At 39.4% G+C, this 14,291-nt stretch overlaps 1 protein-coding gene across 1 annotated transcript in view; it reads right to left on the minus strand.

The window, feature by feature from the left end:
• Positions 1-14,291, minus strand: part of LOC136884542 (leucine-rich repeat and WD repeat-containing protein 1) — a 112,719-nt gene that overhangs the window by 14,617 nt on the left and 83,811 nt on the right. The window contains exon 5 of the mRNA XM_067156793.2: positions 2,664-2,914. Coding sequence (XP_067012894.1) covers positions 2,664-2,914 — 251 coding nt within the window. The remainder of the gene's footprint in view (positions 1-2,663; positions 2,915-14,291) is intronic.

A 14,291-nucleotide genomic window follows, 5' to 3' on the forward strand; every position in this document is an offset into this window, starting at 1 on the left:
CCGATATTGTCCCTTATACCCAGGAAGGCCATAAGTGGTCATTTTGACCGCTTCACTTCCTTGATACGGAGAGCTCTATTCTGCTCACTGTTTGCTTGCTGTGATATATTTACAAGTGACGCTATAGGGGCGTATGATGTAACTAAATAGTATGCCTCTAGCAGTGGTTGCGAGTGGACGAGTTAGTGCCTGTCCCTTGTGTCGTATAGTGCGTAATAATGGCTCGGCGGCAAAAACTTACTCTTGTTCAATTATTAGCAGAACCGCGCATTGCAAGCTAGGAGAAGACAAATAAGGTGACGAAGATACATTATCAGATATAGACGCAATGAGTGACGATGAGGATTTTATACCTCAACAGTGTGATAATATGTCGGATAGTGATGGTGATTCGGATGATGAAAATATGCACACAGTGGACTTCGCACCTACGATAGACACAGTTACTCCTTCAACCAGTCGTGATCAATCTTGCAGCAAAGGACGATCTCTTAGCAGCAGGCATCCTGTTCGAAGTGGAAGGGGACGAGATGGGAGAGGTCATGAACTGGTAAAGTCTTCTTCATTTGCACCCGGGGATCAGTTATGTGGTAATGATGGAACAACTATTTGGACTGTTGTAGACAGTAGTGGGAACCCCCCTGGAAGGTTGGCTGCTCAGAATGTACTGAAAGAGGCAGCAGGGCCTACTCACGCTAAGCGTAACATAGAGACTAACAGCAACGTTAGTGCCTGGCGTTTATTCATTGACGCATCCATGTTGAAGCATATAAAGATGTGCACAGAGACCGAAGCTCGTAGACAGACAACGGATAATAATTGGTCTATATCTTTGAGAGAATTAGATGCTTTTATTGCTTTGTTATACGCCCGTGGAGCTTATAAACTCACTAGTCTAGCTGTAGATCATATGGGGTCTTTATGGGGTCCCCCTGTTTTCACTAACGCTCTGGCAAGAAACAGGTTCAAAGAAATTCTAAGGTATTTGCACTTTGATCTCTGTAAAACTAGATCCACTCGTTTGCAGACAGATAAATTTGCTTTGGATTCGGCTATTTGTAATAGATTTATTGAGAATTGTTATGCGTGCTATAAACCAGGAGCAAATGTCACAGCTGATGAACAACTCTTCCCCAGCAAAGCTCGGTGCAGGTTCACGCAGTACATGGCCAACAAGCCAGATAAATTTGGCATAAAATTCTGGCTACTGGTAGACGTTGATTCTAAGTATGTGTGCAATGGATTTCCTTATCTTGGGAAAGACTAAATTCGACCTGCGAATGAGTCACTGCCTGAAAATGTTGTCATGAAACTTATGGACCCATACCTCATGAAAGGACGTAAACTTCTTTACATCAGTAAAGTTGGCTGAGAGACTGAAAGAGAAGAAAACTAGTATTGTTGGAACAATCAATCGAGTGAGGAAGGAAATTCCGGTGTCAATCAAAGCACTACGTATGAATCTGTACGAGACTGTCGTTTGGAAGATCACACTACTCTCACAGTATATCAAGGAAAAGTGAACAAGAATGTGCTTCTGCTAAGCACTCTACACCCAAGCGTTCAAGTCAGTGAAGATAACAAGAAGCTCCCTAGTACTACCAAATTTTATAACGGAATTAAGTATGGTGTGGATGTAGCAGATCAAATGGCGTGTAAATACTCCACTAGAGCTGGATGCCGAAGGTGGCCTGTACATGTATTTTACAACGTACTTGATCTAGCAGCAATAAATTCATGGATAGTCTACAAGGAACTTAGGGACAGAGAATCTCTCGACATGATTATATTCTTAAAGTAATACAAGAACTAAGATCTGAATTTGTGAAGACAAGATCCCGGTTGATTGAACTCCTTACACTTCAGCCTGAGCCTCAGATTCAGGTTCAATGTGCCAGTCGTAAGCGACGACAATGTCAAGTGAACTCCAATTGTAAACAGAACAAAACCTCTGACACATGTTCTTCGTGCAACAAAGTAGTCTGTGGAAAATGTTCGTTTAAAGTAATAACTTGCATAAATTGCTTGTCAAGTGCCTAAATAGGCTTGTAAACAAACAGAGACTGTTATTTTTATCATAATTTTTCACAAAGGCATTCAATAGCAAGTCCGCCGAAATATTCCATTGTTACCTATTAGAAGTGAGAGAATATGAACAATTATTAATATTTAAGAATGGATTGATCTTTATACAATTCATCATAATGGTTAACTGTTGTTTTAAAATAAATTATTTAACATTCTCATGTTTCCCAGATCCTGCATCCTAGGTATATGTCAGTAAGCGGCAGCGGTCAAAATGACCGCCTGCGGCCTTTATAGGTATGAGGAATGTTTGGCCGTTCTAGTGTTAAGGAGATGTCCAAGTCTCATAGTGCAAGTGCTGTTTGGTGCATGTGGAGCAATTACAAACCTTCCGTAAATATTTTCAAATGGTTTGAACTCATACGAATATTCTGAAAGATATGCCAATTGCTATTCTAAACGATTCTCTCTAAATTGTTTATAACAAAGTCTTTGCTACTGAAATAAATAGAATTCATCTGCAGGATAGCTCCCAAAAATTTCAATGAAAATTAATTTAATTTATTTTAATTTCCATCAGAAGGCTGATAATAAGGGAAGCTATTTTCTCTCACTAGTAGCAAAGGACAGACACTTACTGCGGTGGTATCCCATGTACATGAAGTAGTTGTCCGTGTCGCTCCACCTCAACACGTGCGTGGGCTCCACGTTGTAATTCCCCTTGCTGAGGCTCTCCTTTATGTTCCAGATGTAGATGTTCCCACTCAGGGCGCACTTGGTAGCCACCAGCCCCTCCTCCAACACCTCCACAGAGTCTACCAGCTTCGTTGTTTGTTCTCCCATCGCTTTACTCTTGGTGTTAGGCATCGTAAACTCGACGAGTTCAAACCTGCCAACAGAGAGGACATATCATCATCATCATCATCATCATCATCATCACATTAAAATACAGCCTTCCATGTATTTAGGCTAACCTTCATGCTTTTATCTAGCGCACCATCTACTTGCAAACTCAAGAATTCCATGCTCCTGTGATTCGGACTGTTCCATCGGCTCCTCCAACACTGTACTGGATGCCATGTAATTGTGATTCTTGGAACCCTGTATCTGTTTTGATGGGTTGTTTTCGAGGCAGGTACACCTTTTCCTTGGACTATTAAGGTGGCAGTAATTTTGCCAAATCAGCAACCAGCTTACCACCTATAAAATGGGCAGCCAGTACCACAGTCTTCTTCACATGAAACAGAACCTTTAAATATCATGTGGCTCACTGCAGGTAAGGTAAAAGTAATACAGTAGGAGTCCGCTATAGCGAGTACAGCATATAACGAGAACCCCGTTATAGTGACAGTTTTTGCCTGTCCCTTCAAAATTCCTACATTAAAATGTGTATTATCCTTCGGTTATAGCGAGAGCCCTATTGCTCTCGCATCCGTTGTTACGTGCAATTAAGCGTGCGCAATTATTTCCGTCACCGATATATATGCACCCAATATAAATGGTTCGTTATTGGACATTATAAATTTTCCAGCTAACTCATTCCTGGTTGCCAGCGTTTCGCCCCCGTGTGCTAGGCTGGGCTCATCAGTTGGTACCTAGCACACCTACCAAGACGCATGGCTAGTGCATACCGTGGAGGCCACTGCGTAGGCTAATTGTAGCCACCGGCAGTGCCAATGCACTATGAAAGACTTCGTCTCACTACTAAAGATTGATGCCTGTTTGGCCATCAGATGCTATAGATGTTGATTCCCATAGGGAATCAGAAATATTTGTTCCGAATGAGTAAATTTATAATACCAATATAAATGGTCCGTTATTGGACATTATAAATTGGTAGGTGTGCTAGGTACCAACTGATGAGCCCAGCCTAGCACACGGGGGCGAAACGCTGGCAACCAGGAATGAGTTAGCTGGAAAATTTATAATGTCCAATAACGGACCATTTATATTGGTATTATAAATTTACTCATTCGGAACAAATATTTCTGATTCTCTATGGGAATCAACATCTATAGCACATATGCACCCAGCGATTATATTGCATGCGATCAATCATCTACAGTATCGTTCCTCACTATGTCCACTAGCGAGCTCTCTCGTCGACATTCGAAAGTGATAATGAAATTGAAATAATAAATAAGGTAGTTCAACCTATTCAATACAAATAAATACGAAATGTAGTGTTACATTCATATTTAATTATAAGTGGAAGCGGTACCGGTTTCGACCCCAATCCAAGTCATCATCAGCCGAATAAAACGCAAAAAACAATGCATTAGTAAGAAAGAAATTAAAGATCAAATCCCCACAAAAACAGTTGAAGAGGCATAATAAAACAACGGGGATAGGCACTGTAAAATTCAGAAGTAGAAGGTAAGTCACTTAAAAGAAGTAAGGCGCGATCTTCTGAACAGCAGCATAGCACACGCAAAGTTCGGCACTATCTCAAAATGTATACGAGAAGCGGAGAAGAGTTAAATGAGCCAGCTTTCATACAATATCAGGCGCGAAGTCACAACACAATCGAACAAATGTAAAGATGAAAAATCGTGCAGAAGCCGAAGACGAGTAGCTCAGTTGAAGTAAATTGCCAGCTCCCAAAGGTCAGCGCAACATATTCAACGTCAGGCACTATGCTTTCAAACGCCGACTGAACTTGATGAATAGCTTAATGATCCAGTATTTGCTTCAGTCGCGAAAATGTACATAAATTTACATATATATATACATACAGTACATACATTTAATACAATTCAATATAATTGAAATATGTAACTAGGATCTTGTAGATTTTTTAGAACAGTTGACGTAAAAAACAATTGTGAACAGAAAAATGGTAAAAAGCACAATACCGGAAACAAATGAAAAACTTATATGCACAGTGTGCTATTTCTTGAAGATAAAAATTCAGGTCGTAATTGAAGTAGTCAAAGTCAGCGCAAGGCACGAGTTTAAATTTGAATGTGAAAACCCAAAATGCAGGTGGCAATATAGTACATTAGTATACAGTTCAATTTGGAAAGTAGGATTTTTAATCACAGCAATAGAACCAGCTTTTGGGTGGTTAGATTTAAATTAGAAGGTGATGTCGGAGTCAATTAGTAACACCCATCGATTGCTGTTCTGTAAAGAAAAATCACAATGAAACAGGGGAACATGTTTTCGTAATAAATGCATAAATAACGTGTCCGACAGCAGTTTGATCTGCGGCCGTGAAAGCCTTTTTTGATGTAGGATTTTTAATTTATTTTTTTTTCTAGAGGAGGGGTGAAAAGAAAAGATGGGATAAGTTAATAAAGGAAGAAGGTTAGTAGATAAGAGAAGATTAAAAGGATTTGAAGTTAAAAGATGATGGGAAAGGATAAGATAGGGAAATAAAGGAGGGGTAGTTTAGGGTGGGTTAGGAGGGTGGGTTATTGGAAGTAGAAAATTTTTGAGAATTTTTGAGAAGAATTAGGAAGTCAAATAGGATATTGGGTTTTTCAGAAATGTCATTTAAATTGAAATTAGGGTTGAAGTATTGGTCAAGGTGAATAAAACAATTTTCAGTAGTGTTAACGATTTTAAGTATTTTTATATCTTTTTGAATGTTAGTGAAATTATGCTTGGAGTCCTGTGTGTATTGTCCTATAGCAGAGGATCTGTTGTATTTAATGGCGTTGACATGTTCGGAGTATCTGATGTTGAAGTTGCGGCCAGTTTGTCCGATGTACGAGGAGCTGCAGTTGTTACATTTGAATCTGTATACTCCAGATTTAGATTTAAATTAGAAGGTGATGTCGGAGTCAATTAGTAACACCCATCGATTGCTGTTCTGTAAAGAAAAATCAAAATGAAACAGGGGAACATGTTTTCGTAATAAATGCATAAATAACGTGTCCGACAGCAGTTTGAAATAAAGGCTAAAGTAAACAATCACTTAATTTTAATGCTATATACTGAAATAAAGTAAGAATGGGATACACCTCAAGATATGGCAGAGTGCATCATTGCTTTCTGAGGTTAGTTTATATTTTCTCGTGTCTGGTTAAATTTCGGAAAGGCTATTATGTAAATTTATAGCAAGCAGGTTATCTTTTCTCTACTTACCCCTGAAATATGTTTTCATGATACATATAGTATGATTAGGTTAGGTGATGCTGTTTGAATGATAAAACTCAAACATTTGCCACAAAATGTGACAGATCATCTTCGGTATCATTTTCTCGCTATGTGCACTTGTGAGCCCTCTCGCCGTCATTTCAAAGGCGATGTTGAAGTCGATTAGTAATACCCGTCAACTGCTGTTAGGTGAAGAAAATCAGAAATGAAAGAGGAGAACATGTTTCCGTAATAAATACATAAATAACGTGGTCGATAGCAGTTGTTAATTCGTTAGAAATAAAGGCTAAGTAAACGATCGCTTAATTTTAATTCTCTACATTGAAATTAAATAAGAATGCGATACCTCTCAAGTCATTCAAGTCACTCATGTCAATTGTGTGTTTTTACATTTGTTTACTTATTAGATGTATTACATTAAGGCTGAAGATGGCAAGCCAAGGCCGAAACTAGTCCCTAGTTTAGTAATGTAATTCAATTATCTTGCATAATATAGTATTGAAAAAGGTGGACCATACGATATTAATTTAATAATTATTATTGTGATCACAATTCAATATGGATCAAAAACATGTAGTTTATATCCTATGATTACGTAGCCGACCATGCAAAACAGAAAGCCCATTTATATTTAGGTCACAAAGTCAATATATTAAAATTGGGCAAAGATTTCAAATTTCTCAAACAGTGTATCGCTCACAATTTGACACTCAACTTCCTTAAAAGCAAGTTTAAGAATCATCGTTCTTATTTTCAAATTACTAAAAACCAAACTGGAACAAGTAAGATTTGGCTGAGAGAGGAGACCAAAAATTTTTGTACAAGATAGTCCTTTTTTAAATCATACATTATATGAGAGACATCTCGAAACTACACGTTTACTTTTGGGTGCTTAATGGAACCTATTTCCAGCCCAAGTTGATATATCAACTCTAGAGAAAAAGCTGCATACTTTAATGAACTCTAAACTAAACAATAACTATGCCAAAGAAACCAACAAAAACACTAGACCTACATGCCCAACCAATTTCCGATCATAAATTTGTCCAAAGTACCATTGAATTAAGACGAAAGTTCCATTTCAGCCAATTTGGCCTAATTTTAACACTCTGAACACAGCCATCACTACAACAGTAGAAGCAGAATTAGCCATTAGCAAATTGCCAGCAGATAAACAAGACGAAGTAAGAATTGAAGTAAAATGAAAATTAAACTCCATTCTTAACCCAAGAAACGATATTAACTCCCGTAATTCACCCCTTACTACTCATGACGACAATAGCTACAAGGATTCGATTCAATTCAAAAGCAAATACATGCTCTCAAAAAAAAAAATCAATGATAATAATCTTATAATTATGAAAGCAGATAAAGGTAACACTACTGTCATAATGGACAAAAACGAATACGGTATGCAAGCAAAAAAAAAAAATCAATTTTTTAAAGATAGCTGATTCTCTCCAGTAAAGAAGGGCCCTACCTGCAAAGATACTAGGACCTTCTTTACGAATAAACATCGAAGGCACATCCAGATCAAAGAGTGAACATCTTTCTAGAATCCTTCTTGAAAACAACTCATACTGCGGCTGAGGAACAGCTAAGATCCCTGGTTATATCGCTATTGGGGCAACTTACCACCAGACGTATGGGGCAGCAACCTATGCTCGTTCGAATCTACGAGACGTTCGGCTCATTTCAGCATCAAAGTGGTAAATGTGTATAAACCACCATCTGTGGCTTGGCCAAATGAAGTGCTCCTCACCCAGAATCATCCACCAATATATGTCGATAATCATCGTTCGAACTGGAAATATGATGATACAGATGAATGTGGCTCTCAACTAGTCACCTGGGCCGAAGCTAATAATCTACACTTGGTTTTCGATGTGAAAGATAGAGGAACCTTTAAGTCAGCCCGTTGGAAGAGAGAATATAATCCTGATCTTTACTTCGTCACTGAAGATGTAAATGGTATTGTCCTGCCTACTACAAGGAAAGTAACGGAAAACTTTCCCCACAGTCAACACAGACCTATCATGATAACTACAAGAATACAAATACCTTTGGTTAAAAGCACACCTTGACCACACTGGAATTACAAAAAAGCCAAGTGGGATTGCTTTTCAGAAGATCTTGACAAATGTGTCCGATTCATACTGCCTATTCAGTCTTAACTACGAACGTTTTCCTGGACTTATTATCTCAATTGCCAAGAAATATATTCCAAGAGGGCTACAGAAAGAGTATATCCCTGGATGGAATAAAACTTGTGAGACTCTATGAGGAGTATTTACAGGGTAGAGATCCTGAAATAGCAAGTGCTCTGTTACAGAGTTTAGATGAATCTCGCCAGCAGAAGTGGAACAATACAGTCGAGACTAAGGACTTCGAACTAGTGATGGGTCGAACTAGCTCGTTTGAGGGAGCTAGCTCATTCGCTCCCGCTCCTAACTGAGAGTCGTTCAAAAGAGTCGACTCTTGGAAGCGGGAAGGTAGGAGCGAGCCAGGAAGTCAGAGGCCGCTCTCCGCTCCAGGTTCGTTCATTCATTCATCCGGTTTAGGGCAGACGGCTCTTTATGACTTCCGGTCACTCTTCATGACTTCCGGTCGCTCTGTATGACTTCCGGGAACGAACGATATAGCGCAAATAGTTTATATTTTCCACAACAAATGGCAACACAATGTCCAGTTCAGAAAGCTACTCTTGAAATAAAACAAATAAACAACTCCTGGCAACATTGGCAAATAATCTAACGATAAAGCTTTATATACAGTGTAACCGTACGTATGTACGATCCCCGAGTTTTTAGGCTAGGAAATTTTCGTATATAGTTTGTTAGGTTAAAATCATGTAATTTTGTTTATTTACCATGTAAAAACGTAATATTATAAGAAGAATGTATAGTTAGGGAATATTGCATATGTTCATCATTATATTTTGTATAAATTTCCGTTTGGGTAAGAGTCGGTAAATATGGCCTAGCCGTAAGGATTGTGCAACTGGGAAAACTGCGACTATATCGGGAAGGACGGTTAAAGTCAGTTGGATGTGTTGCAACAGGTGGCTTGAAAACACGGGATACGGCAGGTTGTATCGGTTGAAGAATTGGAGTGAATCAATGTGGACATACATGAGTGGACGGTCTATGTCACATCATATACTCGATAGCCAATGCGAGGGCTTTGTTTTGAGCGAGGTTTGTGTTGACAGAGTGACGCGGGAAGAAGTGCCGGTGTGAGCGTTGCTACCACTAAACTTTTCAGGACGCGATTACCACGTGTAGCAAGCACATATAAGTGGGTACGCGTGTGCGGCGAGTCATTCTGATTCTGATTCTGATTCTCATTGTGTTTCTGACTCTGATGCTGATACTGTGTGTTTCTCATTTGTACTGGTCTGCGGGAGCGACGTATTTGCGCAGTTTGCTATACGATCTGCTATTGTTTGGAGTATCTGTTACGGAGTGAACATGGTATAATCTCAACGACTTACCGGCTTTGCAGTGGACTTTCTGTAAAAGAAAGTGTTTGTTTGGAACTTGTCACCCAAGTATGCAGCTTCAGTTGGTGGAGAATTTTGCTGTTTGCTTGCCTCCGGACATGTAACGCTTTCTGTCCAGCCAGCAATTGTAAAGAATTCAAGACGACGAAGAAGTGTAAATAAGGTTAGGGATGCTGTTAGTAAAGAAGGTTGCATCCATGTGTAGAGAAATAGTCGTCGTACTTTTCTTTACCAGATTAGGATTCACGGTAACAGTGGAGTGCAGTGGGGCTCTTACCTGGAGGTATGTTAAAAGTATTGTGTATATTAGCTCTATGTAAACGGCCAGCACTAAGTGGGTTGCATTAGTGTTGATTTTGTTGGTGTTTGTCACATATTAGTTCTTATTCGATGTTCGATTTTTAGTGATGATTTTAATGATGTGTAATTTGCCTTTGTAGACGGCAAACGAATAAATCTCGTGAAGAGATGATTTTGTTGGGTAGTATTGTGTATATTAGCTCTATGTAAACAGCAAGCACTACGTGGGTTGCATAAGTGTTTATTTTGTTGGTGTTTGTCACATATTAGTTCTTATTCTGGGAGTAAAGTCATAGAATCAAACTTTAAGTGAGTCTTTTGTCAGTGGAGTGAGGCTGAACCTGGCATGTTACCCAAATTTAATTTCAGGGGTTATATAGCAACAGGTAAGGTTACAAAGCAAGTCTGGAGCCTCGTCAGCCTGATGACCGTCGCCTTGGGAGAGGGAGGGGCTCGTTGCTCTACATAATTAGATATTCCTGCAATTGTTTTGCAGGTGGCGCCCATTATCCTTGTTATTTACACTTATTTGAGTCAACGTTTATCTGTTCAGTATTTCAATAAGCTTGCAGTAGTTACAATTGGCGCCGCCAACGTGAGGCAGAATGATATCCAGACTTGCTATATGACCTTGGTAGGCACATTTGGTCCAGTGTTTTAGTGGGCTTGTGTCAGGAGTTATGTATCGGTGTCGTCATGTTTGGAGTGCTATGTTTATCAGTGGAGCATGAATATTAGTGAGAATAATAGTAATCCTATAAATTTGAGAAGTGTAGTGCATAAAGGAAGCATGTCTGTTAATGATCAGGAGAGCAGCTCTGACACAAGCATACAAAGTTTTGATGAAAGTAGTTGTCTGAGTGAAAATATGTCTATGGAAAAAGTGTATGGAATTGTAATGGGGGGTGAAGGGGAAGTTAGTGAGCAAAATCAAAGTAACATGGGGGGTAATAATGAGTTTATGAAGTTAGTATTAGAGCAGTTGGCTAAATTAAGTGATCAAGCGGATAATTTGAGTAGTAAAATTAGTAATCAGGGGAAGGAATTAAGTGATAAAATTGAGAGTCAACAGAAGGAGTTGCATAGTTTTGGCAAGATGCTTACAGAGAAAATGGAAGAGAAATTTTCAAGCATTAACAGAGAACTGCAGAGTGTTAAGATTAATACAGAAAGGAGGTTTGAACTGGTGGAAGAGAAGTTTATGAAGGTGGATGAGATTAAAATGAGGCAGGATGTTATAGAGAGTAAAGTTGAAGGCCAAATCACTCAATTCCAAAACCAACATGTTCAGATGGAGAAGGACAAAAGTGAACTTAGATCTATTCTTGAGGAGAAAGTGGAGAGCGTGAAGTCTAGTTTTTTTTGCTAGTTGCTTTACGTCGCACCGACACAGATAGGTCTTACGGCGACGATGGGACAGGGAAGGGCTAGGAGTGGGAAGGAAGCGTCCGTGGCCTTAATTAAGGTACAGCCCCAGCATTTGCCTGGTGTGAAAATGGGAAACCACGGAAAACCATTTTCAGGGCTGCCGACAGTGGGATTCGAACCTACTATCTCCCGAATACTGGATACTGGCCGCAATTAAGCGACTGCAGCTATCGAGCTCGGTGTGAAGTCTAGTGTGACAGAAGAAATTCGAGGAATGAGAATTAATGTGGACACTAGAATTAAGGAAACAAAAGAGAAAACTGAAAAGTTAGAGTGGGAATTTACTAATTTAAAGTCGAAGGGGTTAAACATGATTGAGGTAGCACAGCAGATTGAGGTGGTCAAGGAAGTAGAGTTACCACGGTTCAATAATAGGCAATTAGGTCCTATGGAATTTCTCAAGGTAGTTAAACAAAGATTTGGGAAAGGGCTGTCAGATGGTATCACCCAGTGGGATACCATAGAGGTTAAGATTTCTGAGGCTCTTATGGGGGAGGCTAAACTCTGGTATGATGTATACAGGGAAACGATTACTTGCTTGAGTGAATTTGAGGTAGCCTTTAAAGCCAAATTTTGGAACAATAGTATTCAAGGGAAAGCTAAAGACAAAATTAATTTTGGCAGATATAGGACTCAGGGAGGGGGTAGCATGACTCAGTACTTCTTGGAGCATGTGTTACTAAATCAGAGCCTGAACTTAAATTCATCAGAACAGGATATAGTGAGAAGGATGTTGGGACATTTTTCTGAAGAGGTTCAGTTGGCAGCATGCATGCAGAGAATTGAAACTATTAAGGACATGGAACAGCTGTTAGAGAGGTTCGATTCCTTAAGTTCTGCTAGGAATAGTGACAGTCATTCCAATATCCGCCAGAATGGTGGACAGAGACAGAATGGTCCAGGAGAGTACCATCGGTACCCTGACCAAAACAATCGAGGTGGCAACCACAGAGGGCAAGACCCAGGGAGGAATAACCGTGGTTATGGCAGAGGTTCTGAGTCCCGCAGATATGTGGAAAATCGGGACAGGGATGAACAAGGATCGAATGGGAATCATAATCCAAATCAAGATGATCAGCCACCAAGAAGAAATTTAAACGCTTAAGGGGCGGGCGAGATAGGTCAGGCGACTTGTCCCTAAATGAAGATGCTGTTGTAACATGTGCTATGAAGGAAATTAACTATCAAATAGATGTTCAAGAGGATCTGATTAATGACCACATTGCTGACAAGGGTAATTTAAGTAACATGCCCATTAATCCTATTATTGAATTCTTTATTGTAGGGAGGGAAGGTGATGATTTGAGGGATTTTGGGGGTAAGGGGTGTGAAGAAAAGGAGGAGGATTTGTCGGAGGACCTACTATGTGCTAAAATTGATGGTGATAACACTGTGGTAATTGATGCTCTTTCGGAAGTTGCAGAAATTGAAAAGGAAGTTACTTGTAAAGGTGATGAAGATTATTTTGTGGAGGAGGAGTCTTTGAGGAAGACATATCATGTTGTAGAGGATGGTGTAATTGAGGAGATTAATGTTACGTCGATAATGTGTCAAAGTAGTGATGATTTTGAGATTAATGAAACTTCCGTTAAGAGGGTCAAGAGCAACAGTGTTGATGGCATGAATGATGTGCGAGTGGGAACAGCGATGAAAGATATGGAAGTGGGAGAATTTAGTAGTAATGGTCGGGATCTCGAGTTCAGTGATAGTAGTGATTTCAGGAAGAGAGAGAGTGTGAGTGAAGGAAAGTGTGAGAAGGGTTGTGTGAATGAGATTGAGGTGGTTGAAGCTGGTATGTCCGATAAGGATGAGTGGAGGAAAACTGTCGATGCTGTGGGTGAAATTCTTTGTGAAGTGGAGGTTAGGTCACATTTTGTGCATAATGAGAATCATAAGAGTGGTTGTGAATATTATGGGGATGCAGGGTTTGAAGATTTTATGAGGAGTAATTGTGTTGGAAAGCTTTTTGGTATTGGGAGAAAGTTCAAAGAAATTGAGAGTGACAATGTGTATGAGAGAACAGGAGGTCGATTCAAACGTATGTTGAGTGGAATATCTGATGCTGAAGATCGTACGAATGATTTCATTGAAGTGTGGAAGAGTATTGATGAAAGAGGTGCGATTGTGGTGTGTTTTCAGAACAGGAGGGATGTTTTGATTGTGAAATGTATATGTGTTCCGAATGAAAGTCTGTGTAAGTTGTGTGTGAAAGAATGGGAAGAGAGTTTTTGTGTGAGATTGGCAACCAGGGTAGATCTACCCTCAGCAGAAGTGGCATCTTCAATGGTGATTGATTTAGCAAGGCAGAATTTAAGGAAGTCAGCTGATAGGAGAATGATGCAGCAGGGGAGGCATCATGGAGATAGTTTTAAAGTAGGGGAGGAGGTGTTACTAAAGGTTCCACACATTTCATCTGCAGACAACGAAGAAATTCATAAGTTTTTTCAATTGTATCAGGGACCTTACACAGTAGGTAAGAAAGTTGGCAAATGTGCTTATCACCTGTTGAATAACAAAGGTGACATGATTGGTACACACAATATTCACAATCTTAAGAGGTATGTAAGGTGAAGTATTGTAAGTTCGGATGTTTTGTGTATGTTAAGAAGAATATGTGAATTTTCTTTAAATCCTGAGTGACTTTGACAGGCTGTGTAGGCTGCTGTACTGAAAAGACTGTGATTTGCTCAGATGTATTGTATATAATCTTCACAAATCAAGGGGAGGTATTGTAACCGTACGTATGTACGATCCCCGAGTTTTTAGGCTAGGAAATTTTCGTATATAGTTTGTTAGGTTAAAATCATGTAATTTTGTTTATTTACCATGTAAAAACGTAATATTATAAGAAGAATGTATAGTTAGGGAATATTGCATATGTTCATCATTATATTTTGTATAAATTTCCGTTTGGGTAAGAGTCGGTAAATAT

Source organism: Anabrus simplex, chromosome 12 (genome assembly GCF_040414725.1).
Source record: "Anabrus simplex isolate iqAnaSimp1 chromosome 12, ASM4041472v1, whole genome shotgun sequence".
NCBI classification, from domain to species: domain Eukaryota; kingdom Metazoa; phylum Arthropoda; class Insecta; order Orthoptera; family Tettigoniidae; genus Anabrus; species Anabrus simplex.